General features: G+C 36.9%; 1 protein-coding gene across 7 annotated transcripts in view; it reads left to right on the top strand.

Annotated features, from left to right (window-relative positions):
- Window positions 1-18359, top strand: part of NPHP1 (nephrocystin 1) — a 67775-nt gene that overhangs the window by 21319 nt on the left and 28097 nt on the right. For 3 of the 7 annotated variants that reach the window (XM_074010868.1, XM_005575247.5, XM_074010870.1), the window contains exons 5-11: window positions 3967-4159; window positions 5393-5494; window positions 8667-8773; window positions 9095-9137; window positions 10690-10774; window positions 12124-12218; window positions 13561-13689. In XM_074010868.1, coding sequence (XP_073866969.1) covers window positions 3967-4159; window positions 5393-5494; window positions 8667-8773; window positions 9095-9137; window positions 10690-10774; window positions 12124-12218; window positions 13561-13689 — 754 coding nt within the window. Of the gene's footprint in view, window positions 1-3966; window positions 4160-5392; window positions 5495-8666; window positions 8774-9094; window positions 9138-10603; window positions 10775-12123; window positions 12219-13560; window positions 13690-18359 lie in introns of those variants that run through there. The other 4 variants (XM_015433382.4, XM_005575246.5, XM_074010869.1 and 1 more) reach the window with 2 other exon arrangements.

The raw sequence follows: 18359 nt of genomic DNA, 5'->3' as shown, positions 1-18359 counted from the left end.
AAAGGGTCGATTCAGTAGGAAAAAAAATCTTCCTAAATGTGTGTGCGTTTAGTAACATGGGTTCAAATGTATAAAGCAAAAGTTGCCAGAACTAAACAGAGCTAGATAATTCACAATCCTTAACCACCTTGATCTTACATGTATAGTGAAGCCTTTCTTAATGATAGGGATATGTTCTGAGAAATGAGTCATTAAGTGATTTCATCATTGTACAGACACCATAGAATGTACTTGCACAAACCTAGAAGGTATAGGTTACCATTCACTTGGGTTATATAGTATAACCTGTTGCTCCTAGGCTGCAAACCTGTACAGCATGTTACTGTGCTGAATACTGGAGGCAATTAAATTGTAACACAATGCTGTAAGTATCTGTGTATCTAAACATATCCAAAAATAGGAAATGTATGGTAAAAATATGGTATTAGATTTATGGGACCATCATTGTATATGTGGCCCATTGTTGACTGAAACATTGTTGTGCAGCGCATGACTATATATATGTAGAACACAGCACCCAGGTAGGTATTATGTAAATACATACTCTTTTCAGTGCATCTGTAACATTAACCAAAATGAACCATATTGGACCATAAAGTAATTGTCAGCAAATTTCAAAAGTTTGAAATTATGTAATGTGTATATATATGTATATTTTGGTTTTTTTTTCCTTTGATGACTTGGAATGACATTAAAACCCAATGACAGAAAAATAATTCGAAATGACTGCATGTGGCCGGGCGCAGTGGCTTATGCCTGTAATCCCAGCACTTCGGGAGGCCAAGGCAGGCGGATCGTGAGGTCAACAGATTGAGACCATCTGGCCAACATGGTGAAACCCCGTCTCTTCTAAAAGTACAAAAATGAGCTGGGCGTGGTGGCGCACACCTGTAGTCCCAGCTATTCGGGAGGCTGAGGCAGCCTCGGGAGGCAGAGATTGCAGTGAGCCGAGATTGCAGCACTGCACTCCAGCCTGACGACAGAACAAGACGCTATCTCAAAAAAAAAAGAAAAATTACTACATGTTTGCAGATTGTCACATACTTCCATATAAACCGTGATTCAAAGAAAATATAAGAGTGGCAATTAGAAAATATTTGGAATGATAATAAAATCACTGTGGGTTGCAAGCAGCGTAGTGCTTAGAGGGAAAATTTCTATCTTTTGTTTGTTTGTTTTGGAGACAGGGTCTCTGTTACCCAGACTGGAGTATAGTGGTGCAATCTCGGCTCACTGCAACATCCACCTCCCAGGCTCTAGTGATCCTCTCCACCTCCGCCTCCCTGAGTAGCTGAGACTACAGGTGTGTGCCACCATGCTTGGCTAATTTTTTAAATTTTTTGTAGAGGCAAGGTCTCACTATATTGCTTAGGCTGGTCTTGAACTCATGGGCTTGTGCAATACTCCCACCTCATCCTCCCAAAGTTCTGGGATTACAGGTGTGAGCCACCGCACCTGGCCAGAAATTTATATCTTTAAATGTATAGTTTGAAAAAAAAGTTGAAAATCAATTACTAAAACATCCAACTTTAGAAGCCAGAAAAAGGACAACAAACCCAAGGAAAGCAGAAGGATGGAAATAATAAAAATAAAAGCAGAAAACAGTGAACAATAAACAGACCTACAGTAGGCAATATCAACAAAGCCAAACTGGTTCTTGGAAAATTAATTAAATAGATAAACTGCTGGCATTACTGATCAAGAAAAGAGAAAGAGAAAAAAACAGAAATTAATACAGATTCTACAAGCATTAAAAAGGTACTATGAAGGTACTATGAACAACTTATGTGAATAAGTTTTAAATTTAGATAAAATCAGTTTCTTTAAAAAGAAAATGTAATAAAATTGACACAAGATGAATAGACAATCTTAACAGTTCTACTAAAATATCTACTAAAGAAGTTGAATCTATGATTAAAAGCCTTTCCACAGATTAAACTCTCAGGTAGCTTTACTGGTGAATTTATCATAAACATTTAAGAAAGAAATAGTACCAATATTACAAAATCGTTCTAGAGAACAGACAAAGAAGAAACACTTTCAAATCATTTTATAAGCTTTCAATAGCACAGATATCAAAACCTGACAAGAACACTAGAAGAAAATTACAAGGCCCTCATGAACAGATGCACAAACTCAGTATAAAATGTTAGCAAGTAAAATCTAGAGGCATTTCAAAAGGGTAATACATCATGACCAAGTGGAACTTGTTCTAGAATGTAAGGTTGACTTAACTTTAAAAAATCAATCATTGAAATGCACTACATTAATGAAGGAGAAAAAGCGTATCAAGTTCACATTATTTTTAGCAACATTTTAGAATAATTGACCCATATAAAATATGTACAAAATAACTCCTAAAGAAGGAAAGAGACACATTGAAAATCAATATGACATTTTATGGATTTTTTTATTCTTGTGGTATAAAAATGGTTGTTACATCCCTGTTTATGTTTCAGATCACTGTGGTATAAGAGTGTCCTACCATTATTTTAAACAAAGTTAAGCTAATACTCCTTTTTATTCCAGAGCAAATCTTATGTTTGACTAGTTTTATAGTTAATGATGTTCATTTGCATTAGTCTAAGTATTGTTTTCCCATTTTAAAGACAAGCTTCTCTGATGTAAGCTTCAGGAGGGCAAAGATCTTGGATTTGTTCATTGTTATAGCCCAAGCTCATAGTGTCTGTCACACAGTAGGTGCCCCCCAAAATTTAAACTTTGCTGAACGTTGAGTGAATAAATAAAAGAAAGATTTAGTGACATGCCCAAGCTAATGTTATTTTGGCATTTCTCTCTTCCTCACCCTCCTATTCACCTCCTTTCTCTTCATCCCTATGTTGTTTTCTTAGTTCATAGTGTTGTCACTTCTCACTTTCAACAACCACCCTCACCTTTAGCCCTTCTTCTAATCTGTTCCCCACATTGTAGCTTTGTCTCCTTTCTAAAGTGGGAATCATATCATGTCCTTCCCCTACTCATTTTTAGGGACGACTTTAAAGGTAAAGCTCACCTGGGCTACATTCTGCATACTTCTTTTCAGCCTCAACTCACTCATTTTCCTCAAGCCTTGCCCTGCCATTCATGAGCTACTTGACTTTTCCTAATCTCAAATCTCCTTTCTGCTCTCCCTGCCCTTCCTTTCTACTCCCATTTTACCTGATTAATTCCATATCATTTCCCAAGACCTAATTAAAGCCTTTTCTGATTCCCATTCATGCAGCCTGGGTTAGGTGTCCCTCTTGTGTGACTGATTTCTTAGTATCCTGTGTATACCTCTACTCTAGTACCTATTGCACTATTTTATAATTCTCCATTTTCTAGATTGTCTCATTGCAAGCTCCTTGAGGATGGAGAATCATGTCTGGTTTACCTTTGTGTCCACTGTGTGTCTCTCTGACACGGAAATTGACCTACAGCATCAGTGTCATTGTCATAACTGACTTTTATGGAAAGCTTGCTATGGGCAAGCACTGTTCTAAACACTTTGCAAGTAGTAACTCATCTTAATCCTCATGACAACCTTAGGAGGCAGGTTCTATTATTATCTCCACTTTACCAATGAGAAATGAAGAGCTTAAAAGAAGCCTACTCAAGGTCATCCAGCAAAGAGGGAATAGAGCCAGAATTTAAATTTAGCAGAGCCTGTGCTCTAAGTACTTCATAATAATGCTTGAACAGCATTTGCTTAATGGACGAATCCAAGACTTGAATTCGAGTCTCCTGGCCTCAAGTCCAGTAATGCCCTGCCATCTCACATACCTGACTCAGCTCCCTCTCTGCCTCAGTCTCTCCAGGCACACCTTCTTAGCTAGCTGGTAGAAACTGTTCATTGTATTTTCCCTTATTTCTTTTATTTGCCAGCTTCAAATATGGGATATTCATGTACATTTAGAATTAATGCTCATAGCTGGTCTGTTCTTATATATTATTTCAAGAAGTCCTACTCAGAAACACTTTTTGTAGAGTTGGGGCACCTACTGAACAAGAGGAAGAAAGTGAAAGTGAAGAAAGTGAAGACAGTGGTGAGGAGGAAGAAGATACAGAGGAGGAAGAGGAAGAGAAAGAGGAAAATGAATATCACAAACCATCAACCGGTGAAGAATACATCGCTGTTGGAGATTTCACTGCTCAGCAAGCTGGAGATCTTACATTTAAGGTAGGTAGAATAAGACTGAAACCTAACCTAAGGATCAATGTCCATACCGAACAGAATAAGAAAACTCTGCCTGTACACCTGTATTACAGATTCTTAAAGTGAAGTTTTTTAATGTTCTATTTAAATAAGTTATAATTATGATTTACAAGCAGTAGTAATATGAGATTGTGTTACTAAAGTTACCTCCTCTAAATAGGTTTTTGAAAATGGCTTTAATGTTGAGAATTCCTAACTTAGGCGTAAAATTTTATAATTTGTTGTTGAATGTCACATGTATAAATTCATTCAAGTGAGTTAGGCAATGTCCATAGGTGGAGGTAGAAGGGAGCACTTCCTGCCGTTTTGTAGCAGTCTTTCCTGTTAGCTTAGATGTGAGAGGGGCTTGCATCCATACTTTCTTGGCCTGGGCATAAACAAGTGGCAGGTGGGACAGAACAATAAAGTTGTGATTTTTGAAGTTGTGATTTTGAGCCTGTGTTTTTTGCTAGAGAAATGAGTCAAAGAAATTTAAGTGAATATATGAATTTTGGTTCTTATATTAAACTTCAAAGTTTAGTAACTGATTAATAATAAAATACGTAAGAATATTATGCAAATAATTATATGGTTTAATTTATTGATTTTTTTTTCAAATTCTTCTGGAAAATGGCATCAATGTTAGATAATAATGTGTATTTTAAGAAAGTGTTTGCTTTTGTAGTGTCCTCAGGGGTGGAAATGCTTTTGTCTTCAAAGATACTTTATTTTTATAAATGAGTGAGTGTTATTCAAAACATATCTGGTGAATTAAGTGGGTAATTGCATTCAGTAAATACTATCTTTGCTCAAGTATAGGGTTTAACTTTAATGGAATTGAGTTTATTTGGGAATGTATATGCTGCTTCTGAAAGACACTTTTCCAGAGATATTACAACATTAAAAAATATTTTACACAGTAATTGAACTTTTGGAGTAAGTTTGGGACCTTAAAAATGATTGTGAAAAATGGTTCCCATTTGCATAAATGGTTCAAGTGTATGATAGGTAACCAAAAGGAATGATCCATTAAATGATGTCACATTTATGGTTTTAGGTGAGTTAGGCAGAATACATAGGGGTTGGGTGATAGGGAAGCTTTTGATAAATATTGGATTAAAAAAAGTTGCCTTTTTTCAGCACTTATTTTGAATCATTGGTAATGATATAGACTCATGATTATTGAATTTTATTTAAAATGTTTTGTTTTGCTTTAAGAAAGGGGAAATTCTCCTTGTAATTGAAAAAAAACCTGATGGTTGGTGGATAGCTAAGGATGCCAAAGGAAATGAAGGTCTCGTTCCCAGAACCTACCTAGAGGTTAGTCTTGGTTTATGCTTTCCTTTTCTAAGACTTTTTTTTTTCACTTTTAATAAAACATTTAGCTGTGTTCTTTTGTCAGTTGACTAGTGAATGACTTGAGATATAGAATTTGCTTTAATTTTGGAGGGACAGGACCTGGGGAAAACATCGTGTGTTAATGGTCCTGGGGACCTGTGAAGTGCTCTTAGGCATTTGAGCCCTGGAGCGTGATCTCACAGTGAGGGGATGCTTTGTGGATTAATGCTGATCATAACAAATACTAGGTCTCTATTGTTTATTGTGAAACATAACCACAGTTAACTTTGTGTTAACTTCCACAAATACATGATCCCCTTACTAAAATGTGAACATACTATACATGTGTGTTCCTAGCTTATATTTTCTTGTTTCATAAAATAACATGGTCATTTTCTGTGCCAAGATATGTAGATTTCTGTCTGGATCAGCACCGTCCAATAAACCTATGATGCAAACCACACATGTAATTTAAATTTTTCAGTAGCCATATTGAGATATCTTTTTGCTGACACCACTTCTTAAACCAAGTATGTGGTTTTTCTCTGACACCATATGTGTTACTACATCAGTTCTTCTACACCAACCAGTGTCAGCAATTCAATTCCATTCTGATGCTAATGCCTGGAGCTAGCACAGACCCCCACAGGTTAAAGGCTCAGTCTCACAAGACTGCTGCCCACTTCCGTTGCCAGTCACAAGTCCCAGGAACCACCCATAGTTCTGACTGACTGGCTATACATTCACCAGTTCCAACACCCTCACCTGAGGGGTTCAGTAATTTACTAGAATAATTCACAGAACTCAGGAAAACGCTTTCCTTGCATTTACCAGTTTATTATAAAAGGATACAACTCAGGAACAGCCATAGAGTGAGGTATTGGTGGGGGGTGGCCGGCATGCCCTCTCTGGGCCTTCCACCTTCCCAGCACCTTGCTGTGTTCACCATCCTGGAAGCTCCTGGAACCCCATCATTTAGGGGTTTTTCTGGAGGTTTCATTAGTCGTATTAGCTAAATAATTAGCAATTGGTGATTAACTCAGTCTCCAGCTCCTCTCCCCTCTTCGAAGGTTGGAGGGTGGGGCTGAAAGTTCTAACCTTTAATACCTGGGTTGGTTTTACTGGTAACCTGTCCCCTTCCTGAAGCTGTTTAGGTGCCCACCTAGAGTTAACCTCATTAGCATAAACTCAGGAGTGACTGAAAGGGACTCCTGATGAATAAGAAAACATACTTCTATCATTCAGGAAATTCCAAAGATTTTGGGAGCTCTGTGCTGGGAACCAGTGACAAAGAACAAACATATATTTTTCATTACACACATTTTTAAAAAGTAAAAAGAAACAGGTAGAATTATTTTTAATAATATATTTTATATTATCCAGTATATCAAAAATACTATTTTGACATATAATCAATATTTTAAAATATGGAGTCATTTTGTTCTTTCAACATTAAGTTCAAAATCCAGTGTGTGTTTTACATTTACAGCACTTCTCAGTTTGGACTAATTTCAAGAGCTCACTAGCTACACGTGGCCAAAGGGCTATTGTATTACATAGGGCAGGTCTAGATCATCTTTTTCAACGGCAGCAAGTCTTCTAATCTCATTTAGATGGTCATTTAAGTTGTTTCCAACTTATAATCACTATCGATTACATTGCAAAGAACATGGGATTAGCATCCGCTGCCAGTTACAGAAAGATCCCCCAAAAAAGTAGCTTAAATAAGGTAGAAGTGTATTTTTCTCAAGCGTAAAAGTGTGGAGAAAGGCAATCAAGAATTGGTTAAGATCCTATCCAGTATTTTATCCTGTTTCTGATGTGAGGCTGCTTTTCCTAGAGTTATCTCTTTAGTTTTAAGTCAGCTGCTGGATCTTTTAAGGATTCCAAGGAGCAAAAGAGGAAATAAGTCAAAAGACATAAGCTGCTGCCTTTTTAAAAAGGTTTCTTGGAAGTTACACAGAAAACTTTCAATTGTTGCTCATTGTCCAGCATTTAGTTCTCTGGCAATACTTAGCTGCAAGGAAGTCTTGGAAAATGTAGTCTTTTAACTGGATCATTGTTAAATCAGGGATTTTGTTTGAAAGAGGAGGTGGGGAATAGGTGGTAGCCAACCGGCAACTTGTGTTGTCATCAAGTCTGCGTGCATCTTTGCACACTTGCCCGATTATCCCACCTCTAACAATCAGAGAGTGCTGTTTCCTCACACATTTGCCAGTGATGGCTGTTATCAGTCTTTAAAATTTTTGCCAATATGACCAACAAAAAAAGTGTCATTAGTGGTTTTATGTGCATTTACTGTACTCCTAATGAGGTTAAGCATCATCTCATATGCTTTATGACCATTTGTATATCTTCTTTGCGAATGGCCCTTTCGGTTTTCTTTATTGATGCATAGTATTTTTGTATTTGTGTGAGTACTTTTTACTTCTATGGACTGGGTAATGATCAAGTCAGGGTATTTGAGATTTCCATCAACTTGAGTGCTTATCATTTTTATGTGTTGGTACCTTTTCAGTTCTTTTGGATATTTTTTTCTAAGGGATTTAAAAAACTCTTTCATTGATTTCTAAGAGCTTTTATAATATTTTAATAATAAGGATATTAATCCTTAGATATTTGTGTGAGCTATTTTCTTTTTTTCCCCTCAGGATATGCTTAAGTTATGTGTTACATATTTTCTTTGTTGACTTTAGCTCATGTTTATTTCTTACATAGCTAAATCTGTCAGTGTTTCCACTTACGATTCTTGATTTTGGTATCACTATTGGAAAGGGCTTCCCCATCTCTAGATTGTTTTCTTCTAATGCTTTTATATTTTATTTTTATCTTTACTTCTTTTATTTTTTATTTGAGTAAATTCCATCTGGAATTTATTTTGATTAAACTCGCTGTCTATCTCAGCTGTTATTTTTTGAAATAGCGAAGTTATTAACCGTGTGTTGAAAATTTATTTCCCACTGAGTTTTATCATATATACTAAATTCCCGTCTATGCTCGAGGTTTTCTAAAAGTACTAACGCTTTTGGTTTTTCTTTTTAAACAGAAAAGCTTGTTTTCGTTTTTACTGGAGGTTTAGGTGGCAGTACTGGTATTTTTATTGGTTGTTTTTTGCATTAGTTAAAAAGCACTTCACATTTCAATGTCTTTTTAGCCTTATAGTGAAGAAGAAGAAGAAGGCCAAGAATCAATTGAAGAGGGCAGTGAAGAAGATGTAGAGGTGGTGGATGAAACAGCAGATGGAGCAGAAGTTAAGCAAAGGTACAAAAGTGGGAAAGGATATCAAAGTAGGTTTAGGAAACATTTTATTTGTTTATTTTTACTGTTATAAATAATTCAATACTTTCTTGAAATGGAGACAACTTGTACCTGGAGAACTTTCCATACTATTGTCTGCTTAAAGATCATTACTATTTTAATTTTGTAATTATTTTTAATACATTTAGTTCTACCTTTTTTTCATCTGGAAACTGTTAGGTTTTCAAAACATACTGATGGTTATAAACTGTGATTAAAGAAGTTCCCCAATTGAGTGAATAGGCATAACCTGACCTGACTCACTTTGCTATTTTGTCTCCCCAGAACTGATTCCCACTGGAGTGCTGTTCAAAAAGCAATCTCAGAGGTGGGTATCTTCTGTCTTATTAATGATGTCTTGTTTTGTTACCTAATAGCTCTGATGCGAAACAGGATGGAGACTGTGGAAGATAGCAATGGATCTGAAACGGGGTTCAGGACATGGAATGTACAGAGCAGAGGATGTATATTTCTTTCTGGTTTCTAAGCTTGTGCTCCAAATAACATTTCTCATTAGATTTTTTTGTATAAAAAGAATAGATAATCTTACTCATAGTGTCACTTGAGGGCTTGGAAACATTCTCATTGGTCCTGCTTTCCTATCATTTGAGTGGAAACAGATGTTAAATTTTAATTACGATTTGAAAAATCCTGAAAGGCTTTAAGAAAAAGTAAGAAATTGGCCAGGCATGGTGACTCACACCGGTAATCCCAACATTTTGGGAAGCTGAAGCCGGAGGATCACTTGAGGCCAGGAATTCAAGACCAGCTTGAGCAACATAATGAGACCCTATCCTACAAAAAAATAAGAAAAATTAGCCGGGTGTGGTGGCTTGTGCCTGTAGTCTTAGCTACTCGGGAGGCTGAGGCGGGAGGATTGCATGAGCTTGGGAAGTCAAGGCTATAGTGAGCTGTGATTGTGCCACTGCACTCCAGAGCATGAGTGACAGAGCAAGACCCTGTCTAAAAAAAAAAAAAAGTAATTAATTAAATTTTTTTAAAGGAAGAAATGATCTATAATTCTGTCATTAAAAAAAAAATTACAGGCCGGGCACAGAGGCTCATGCCTGTAATCCCAGCACTTTGGGAGGCCAAGGCAGGTGGATCACCTGGGGTCAAGAGTTCAATACCAACCTGGTCAACATGGGAAACCTTGCCTCGACTAAAAATACAAAAATTAGCTGGGCGTGGTAGCGCATGCCTGTAGTCCCAGCTCCTGGAGAGGCTGAGGCAGAATTGCTTGAACCTGGGAGACAGAGGTTGCAGTGAGCCGAGAATACGCCACTATACTCCAGCCTGGGCAACAGAGTGAGACTCCATCTCAAAAAAAAAAAAAAAAAAAAATTATATAGCCAAATGAAAATTCTCCTCCTCAAACTCATAAGTAGTCACCATTAACAATTTAGTAAGTATCCTTCCTGACCTTTTTCTTTACTTGTTACGTATAAGTACATGCTTGTATGTGTGAGGGTGTGTGTCTATGAGTTGTGTGTTTTGTATATATGAAAAGAATCCATTAATTCTTCAGCTCGTATGATTTGCCAATAGACATTAACTTACCTGTGAAATGGAAGCGCAGGGTGGAGCAGGACAGGAGCAGGGACGTTTTGATAAGGGTGTACTTGAAGCAGCCGCTCCGGAACACAGAGCTCTGCATGCTGGGCACCGTATGGGGCTTAGGTCCTTAGGAGAGGCCAGGGTGCTGTGATGGCATCCTCTCAGGAATTTGGAGCCAAGTTGTATTATTCTTCCACTAAAGTCCGTATGTTTATATTTTTCTTTTTTGGGTTATAGTTACTCTAGTGATAAAGAGAAAGTATTATAGAGATGCGGAAACATGACTGAAAACAAATCCATTTTGATGTTACTATCTTCAGCAGATAAACACTGTTGATGTGTTAACCACGATGGGAGCTATTCCTGCAGGGTTCAGGCCTTCCACACTCTCGCAGCTTCTGGAGGAAGGTAACGCGTGCCTATCAGCCACTGCACTCTTTCAGCAATGCAGTCAAGATCCACGTCTAATTTTTCTATCACAGGCAAAACACATTGTTGAAGAAGATGTTGAGTCTCACAGCTCTTTGATGCTCATCTTTTCCTCATCCTTCCCATGACAGTGAGGAAAGATCCCTGATCCTATCAGAGGCCAGCGTGTTTACCAGTGCTCTGGGTTCCAGCCGCTTTCTTTTTTTTAAAAAATGTGACTCCTTTAATTTTCAGTCCTTTCCTTTGTCTTTAGCTGACCCACCTTCCCCTCACTGGTTCATTCCCTTATCTGTGATATCAGCACACCTAATTCCTCCCACCTTTAAGGATCAGCCCCTTGAATCCTATCGAATTCTAGCCAAAACCTCCTTTTCTCTGATCTTCCAAGCAAGACTTTTCCAAAGAATTATCTCCATTTGGAATTTTCATTTTGCTTACTCATTCTTGGCTTTCCCTGTACTTGGCAACTTCTGTCTATAAGCTCATTTTAAAGAGGAATCATGCTGGGGGACAAGGAGTGTCCTGTATACCCTGTGTTGTTGAGCTGTCATGGAAGGGCTGCTTTGAAGTTGCGTCTGCTGGGAAGATTCTTCGCAGCACTCCCTAAATTCCCATCTTCTCATCCTTCAGGTCTCAGGGTAAATTCTGCCTTCCCAGAGATGCCTTCCTTGAGTAATGTGGGTTTCCCCTACTCCCATTCATGTGAACACCTTTATAGCTCTAAGTCCTCTAATAATTATTTTATTTATTTGCCTGTCTACTTATTTTCTAAAAAAAAAATGTTCTCCCATTCAACTGTAAACTATGGAGGGCAGGGGACATATCTCTGGTTTATCTTTGTATATCTAGAACCTGGTGTAGTATCTGGCAAGAGTAGAAACTCAAAAATTATTTCTTGAATGGATAAATGATGTTATTATAAGTATTATTCATGACTAAAGCATGGAAGAAGAGCATAAAATGCTTTTGTGTTAAGAAGTAAAACTAATGACTATGTATTTTTTCTAAAGTCTCCAAAAAGTGCTTATAGATTTCTGCATTTTACAGAAATATTTGAATAAATCATTGTCATCATGGGGCATATTATTGGCCTAAAAGTCTTTCTTAAAGGTACTTTTAAATGATCTTTTATGTGTTTGTATCTGTAAGTTTCATGCTGTTGTTTTTATGCATAAGTCTATATTGGTGCTCCTATTTTGGAAAGCAAGTTCTTAGCAAGCAGAGTGGCATTTTGGAAGTGCCTGTACTCTAGTTCATAGCATAACATTATGGATTTTTGATTTTGAGTTTTTCTTTGTAAGAAAATTAAGAAAAAATGATTTTTTCAGGGAATCAATTTCGAGCAAGTTACTTCCTACAACCAGAGCTCATGCCTTCACAACTGGCCTTCAGAGATCTGATGTGGGATGCTACAGAAGGCACTGTAAGTATAGTTACTATCAGTAAACTGTAACTCTTCCAGATTTTGTCATAGTTGCAAGTAGACAACATGTTAATTGACTAATGCATTATGAAAAACAAAAAAAAAATTGATTCTCTGATAATTTTGAAATAGTGATATTTTTATAACTAAGGCAGAATTTGGACTTGCTACCTTGACTTTATCTTGTTTCTCTTCTCCATTGCATTCTTCTCTCATTGTTAGAAAGGAAATAATACTAGATTTCTATCTTAATCACTCTTTGCCTCAATTTCTTCATCTGTAAAAATGGAGTAATAGTAATGCTTCCAACATAGAGTTATTTTGAAAATTATGTGTGTGAAGGGTTTTGAATAATGCCTGGCATATGAAAAGAACTCAGTAGATGTTAGCCAGTATTATCATTTATAGTAGTAGCAGTAGTAGTAGTATTTTTGAGACCGGTCTCCCTCTGTCACCCAGGCTGGAGTGCAGTGGTGTGATCATGGCTCACTGTAACCTCAAACTCCTGGGCTCAAGCGACCCTCCCACTTCAGCTTCCTGAGTAGCTGGGGCCACCAGCCTACACACCATGCCCAGGTAATTTTTGTATTTTTGGTAAAGATGGGTTATGCCTCGTTGCCAGGCTGGTCTCAAACTCCTGAGCTCAAGCAATCTGCCCTCTTCTCCCTCCCAAAGTGCTAGGATTACAGGTGTGAGCCACTAGTCCCAATCTAAGTTATGTAAATGAAAAGGCTTATGACTATAAAGCAGAATGTAAAGTTTAATTGAAGCTGTTCTTAAAAAATAAAAAATCAGAATACCAATTTATTTACTCATAATCTGAATTATACCTATGAAGTAGATCTGAATAAATATATCAAATAGTGCATTCTCTCTGTTAAAACACCTATTAAGAAACTAAGGAACAATGTAGATAATTGCTTGGAATAAAAAATAGTGGGATAATCTTAATACCAGGTGGCATTGGTTTTATGCTGTGTTAGCCTTCTGCACTTACCCACATTCTGTGGGAGTGAACCTGGGGACTGGAATACAGTGATTCTATAGTCAGATCATATACATTTTACCTGCTAATATTTATTGTTCCTTTCATCACAGTTTTTAAGTATTTAAGAAAAATGCAAATATTTCAAATGTAACTCTATGAAAAATTTACCTAAAATGACTGATTTTAGTTTTCAATGAACTTTTATTTAATTTTATTGAAACTTTTATTGTATATGTGTAAATTTTTTTCTTTTTTAAAAATTCTGTATACATTTTCGTAAGCTGAATTTACAAAAGACAGATTTGTGTTAGAAATCATAAAAATAAACTCTTTTATAACTAATTTTTCTTTTAGATTAGGTCAAGACCAAGTCGTATTTCATTGATTCTGACATTATGGAGCTGTAAAATGATTCCTCTTCCAGGAATGAGCATACAGGTTCTCAGCAGACATGTACGCCTCTGTCTATTTGATGGTAATAAGGTAAGCTTACTGAGAAGTAAATCAATTCATACTAGGATTATGGAGAAACATTTCCTTAGATTCTTTTCCATTCAACTCCTCCCCAGTTCCTAAGAGAGTATTTTTTACCTAGTACCAAAGAAAAGTTTGAATGACTCTTTAAAAAATTCATTTTTTAAATGAGATACAGGTTAAACAGTACTTAGATGGAAATTTATAGTTTTAATTGCATATATTAGAAAAAAAGATAAAAGATTTAAAGTCAGTGATCTAAACTAGCAAATCAAGAGGCTAGAAAAAGAAGAGTGAGTTAAACCTGAAGAAAGTAGAAAGTAGGAAGTAATACAGATGAGAGTAGAAATTAATGAAATAGAAAACAGATGAACCAAAGAGAAAATTTAAAAAAAGACAAAAGTTGATTCTTTGAAAACATTAATAAAACTGAAAGCTGCATAGTGAGACTATCAAGACATTTTTTAAAAAGTAAAAGAAAACAAACTATTAACATCTGATACGGAAATAGAGACATTATCACAGATCCTTCAGACGTTAAGAGGCCAGTAAGGAGATACTATAAACAGCTTTATACCAGTAAATTTGATAACATTGATGAAATAAATCAATTCCTGGAGAACCATAATTTACTGAAACTGGCATAAGAAGAAATAGAAAATGTGAAGAACCTCAGTTAAAGAAATTAAACCTATAATTTAAAAAAAATCTTCCCACAAAGAAAACTTCAGGCCTAGGTGGCTTCACTTGTGAATCTCTTCAAACATTTAAAGGAGAAATAATACCAATCTGATACAAATTCTTCCAAGGAACAGATGAAGGAGAAATGCTTCCCAACTTATTTCATAAGGCCAGAAAAAACATGACCCCAAAATATGACAAGACATTACAAGAAAGGAAAATTACCAGATAGTATCCTTCATAAATATAGAAAGTAAAATTCTAAACAAAATATTATTAAATTGAGTCTAGCAATATATAAAAAGAACATTATATCATGACCAATTGGGGTTTATTTCAGAAATTCAAATGTACTTGCCTGAGTAGTCACATTTAACATTTGAAAATCAATCATTATAATTTGCCATAAGAAAAATCATATGATCATCTTAAGAGATAAGGAAAAAGCATTTGACACATTTCAACACCCATTTATGATTTTTGAAAAATTTTCTACAAACTAGGAATAGAAGGGAGATTTCTCAAATTGATAAAATGCAACAAGAAAAAACCTAAAACTAGCATTATCATACTTAACAGTGAAATACTGAACACTTGTTTCCTAAGACCAGAAACAAGTCAAAGATATCCAAAAAATAAAAAGATAACTCAGTTTTCTAAAGGGACAAAAGACTTGAATAGCCTCTTCAAAAAAGAAGTCTCAAAAACCACTAGAAGTAAAAAAAGATACTCAACATGTAAGAAGCCATCAGGGCAATGCAAATGAAAACCACAGTGAGAGAGACTGACCTATATGTTACATATAAGAAGCCCACCTTAAATATTATGCTATAGGTGGCTTAAAAGAAAAGGATGGGAAAAGATATACCATTCAAAAGATATTAATATCAGACAAAGTAGACTCCAGGCACTACATGGCGATAAAAGAGATGGTTCACCAAGAAGACATAGTAATCCTAAGTTGGTACATACCTAACATCCGTCATTTAACGTACATGAAATAAAAATGGTTAGAACTGAAAAGAGAAATCGGCAAAGTCACAATTATAGTTGGGGCCTCCATTATAGTTGGAGAATTTAACACTTCTCTCTCGGTAATATAGGACAAGCAGACAGAAAATTAGTAAGGATGTAAGAGAACTGTATAACATATCAACAAACTGGATTAGATTGATATTCACATGACACTTTACCTCAAAATAGTAAAATACACATTATCTTAAGTACATATGGAATAATCACCAAGATAGACAGTCCTGGGTCAGAAAACAAACCTAGACAAATTTAAAATAATTAGAATCATATAATATACGGTCCTTGATCACATGGAATTAAATTTGAAATCAGTAACAGAAAAATAAATGGAAAAATACTTAAATACTTGGAAATTTAAATTCTTCTAAATAATCAAAGGGTTAAAAGCAAATTTCATGGGAAATTAGAAAACATTTTGAAATGAACAAAAAATGAAGATGCAACATATCATAATTTGTGGGATGTTAGCTAAAGCATTGCTTGGAGGGACATTTATAGCACTAGATGCTTACATTAGAAAAGAATTCTCAAATCTACAGTCAAAGCGCCTTCCTGAGAAGACAGTGCTGCTTGAGCTGATAACGGTCAATGTGAGATTGAATGAGTTAATGTAAGGGAAGTTATCAGAATGATGTAATACATAGAAAGAACATAGTAGGTGCTTTCAAAGAGTGTCTGGATAAGAGGTGGTGATGTTAACTTAGAGAGGTAGAGGTGGAGATGAGAGATGTGGATAAAGATATTTGGGTGTAAAAATCAACAAAACTTGGTGATGGATTGGATATGCAGGAAAGAGGGGGAATGAGATACAGGCATGATACCTAGTCTCTGACTTCCACATCTGGATGGGTGGTGGCAACATTCAATGAGATGGGGAACACTGGAAGAGGACCAGGTTTGGAGGAGTTGACATGAGCTTGGTTTTGCTCAGGCTGAGTATACTGCAAACCCCCAGCATGAAGAAAGTGCCTTTATTTCATCTGAACTTGGGGTAAATAAATGAACTTCTATTATGATGGTGATCTTCCCTCACTTCTATAATACTTTCTGCACAAAATCACTGCCACAAAGGAGCCAGTAGGTGTCCTCAGTGACCAAGAGCTGAAATGCTTTCTGTTTCATACATCTGGTTTGATACTTTTTCCTGTACCTCTCCATGTTCTCTTATATAAGAACATAAAAAGGAATGGAATTTTATTTTGAATAATATATCAAAAAATAATGAAATTTACTTCATGAAAGAAATTTATGTGAGATTTCCAAATCGAGAGTTATGGAACATATTTAATAGCTGCACAGATACTCATGCTGCTTATGTAGGAGTGCTTCTAAATCTAAACCTAGTTATAAATGAAAAGCATTGGGCTGGGCGTGGTGGCTCACGCCTATAATCCCAGCACTTTGGGAGGCTGAGGCGGGTGGAGCACAAGGTCAAGAGATTGAGACCATCCTGGCCAACATTATGGAACCCCGTCGCTACTGAAAATACAAAAATTAGCTGGACGTGGTGGTGTGTACCTGTAGTCCCGGCTACTTGGGAGGCTGAGGCAGGAGAATCACTTGCACCCAGGAGGCAGAGGTTACAGTGAGCCAAGATTGCACCACTGCACTCCAGCCTGGCGACAGTGAGACTCTGTGTCAAAAAAAAAAAAACCCAAAAACCAAAACATGCACACACACACACACACGCACACAACCAAAGGCATTATTGCTAAAACTAACTAATGAGACACAACTTCCAGTAATGTTTGAGTCAGCTTCTCTTGGACCACCCCACCCAGAGATAGCAACTGTAAACTCTGGGCAAAATAAAAAGCAACTACCTGAAGGCACTGCAGAGCATTCAGAAGCAGGCAGACACTGGAGAGGAGCCTCAAGCCTTTAGTCTACTGATTTATTTTTTTCTCTTTGTTTTCTGTCTTTTTTGTTTGTCTCTTTTCTTTTTCCTATCTTTCTGTATTAGTTTGTTCTCACACTGCTGATAAAGACGTACCCAAGACAGGGCAATTTACAAAAGAAAGGTTTATTGGACTTACAGTTCCACATGGCTGAGGAGGTCTCACAATCATGGCAGAAGGTGAAAGGCACATCTCACATGGCGGCAGACAAGAGAAGAGAGCTTGTGCAGGGAAAGCTCCCATTTTTAAAACCATCAGATCTCATGAGAGTCATTCATCATCATGAGAACAGTGCAAGAAAGACCTGCCCCCATGGTGGCATGTGCCTATAATCCCAGCTACTCAGGAGGCTGAGGCAGGAGAATTGCTTGAACTGGGACCCAGGAGGTGGAGGTTGCAGTGAGCCAAGATCACGTCACTACACTCCAGCCTGGACTACAGGGCTACAGACCAAGACTCTGTCTAAAAAAAAAAAAAAAAAAAAGAAAGAAAAGAAAGAAAGACCTGCCCCCATAATTCAGTCACCTCCTACTGATTTCCTCCCATGACATGTGAGAATTGAGGGAGTTACAAGTCAAGATGAGATTTGAGTGGGGACACAGCCAAAGCATATCATTGCTCCCCTGGTCCCTCCCAAATCTCATGTCCTCACATTTCAAAACCTATCATGCCTTCTCAACAGTCCCCCAAAGTCTTAACTCATTTCAGTATTAACTCAAAGTTCACAGTCCCAACATCTCATCCAAGACAAGGCAAGTCCGTTCTGCTTATGAGCCTGTAAAATCAAAAGCAAGCTAGTTACTTCCCAGATACAATGGAGGTACAGGCATTGGGTAAATGCAGCCATTCCAAATGGGATAAACTGGCCAAAACAAAGGGGCAGCAGGCCCCATGCAAGTCCGAAATCCAGCCAGTCAAATCTTAAAGCTCCAAAATGATCTCCTTTGACTCTATGTCTCACATCCAGGTCACACTCATGTAAGAGGTGGGTTCACATGGTCTTAGGCAGCTCAGCCCCTGTTGTTTTGCAGGGTATAGCCCCACTCCTGGCTGCTTTCATGGACT

This window comes from Macaca fascicularis, chromosome 13, assembly GCF_037993035.2.
Source record: "Macaca fascicularis isolate 582-1 chromosome 13, T2T-MFA8v1.1".
Taxonomy (NCBI): Eukaryota; Metazoa; Chordata; class Mammalia; order Primates; family Cercopithecidae; genus Macaca; species Macaca fascicularis.
Note: the sequence above shows the minus strand (reverse complement) of the source record. Positions and strands in the feature narration are given on the sequence as shown.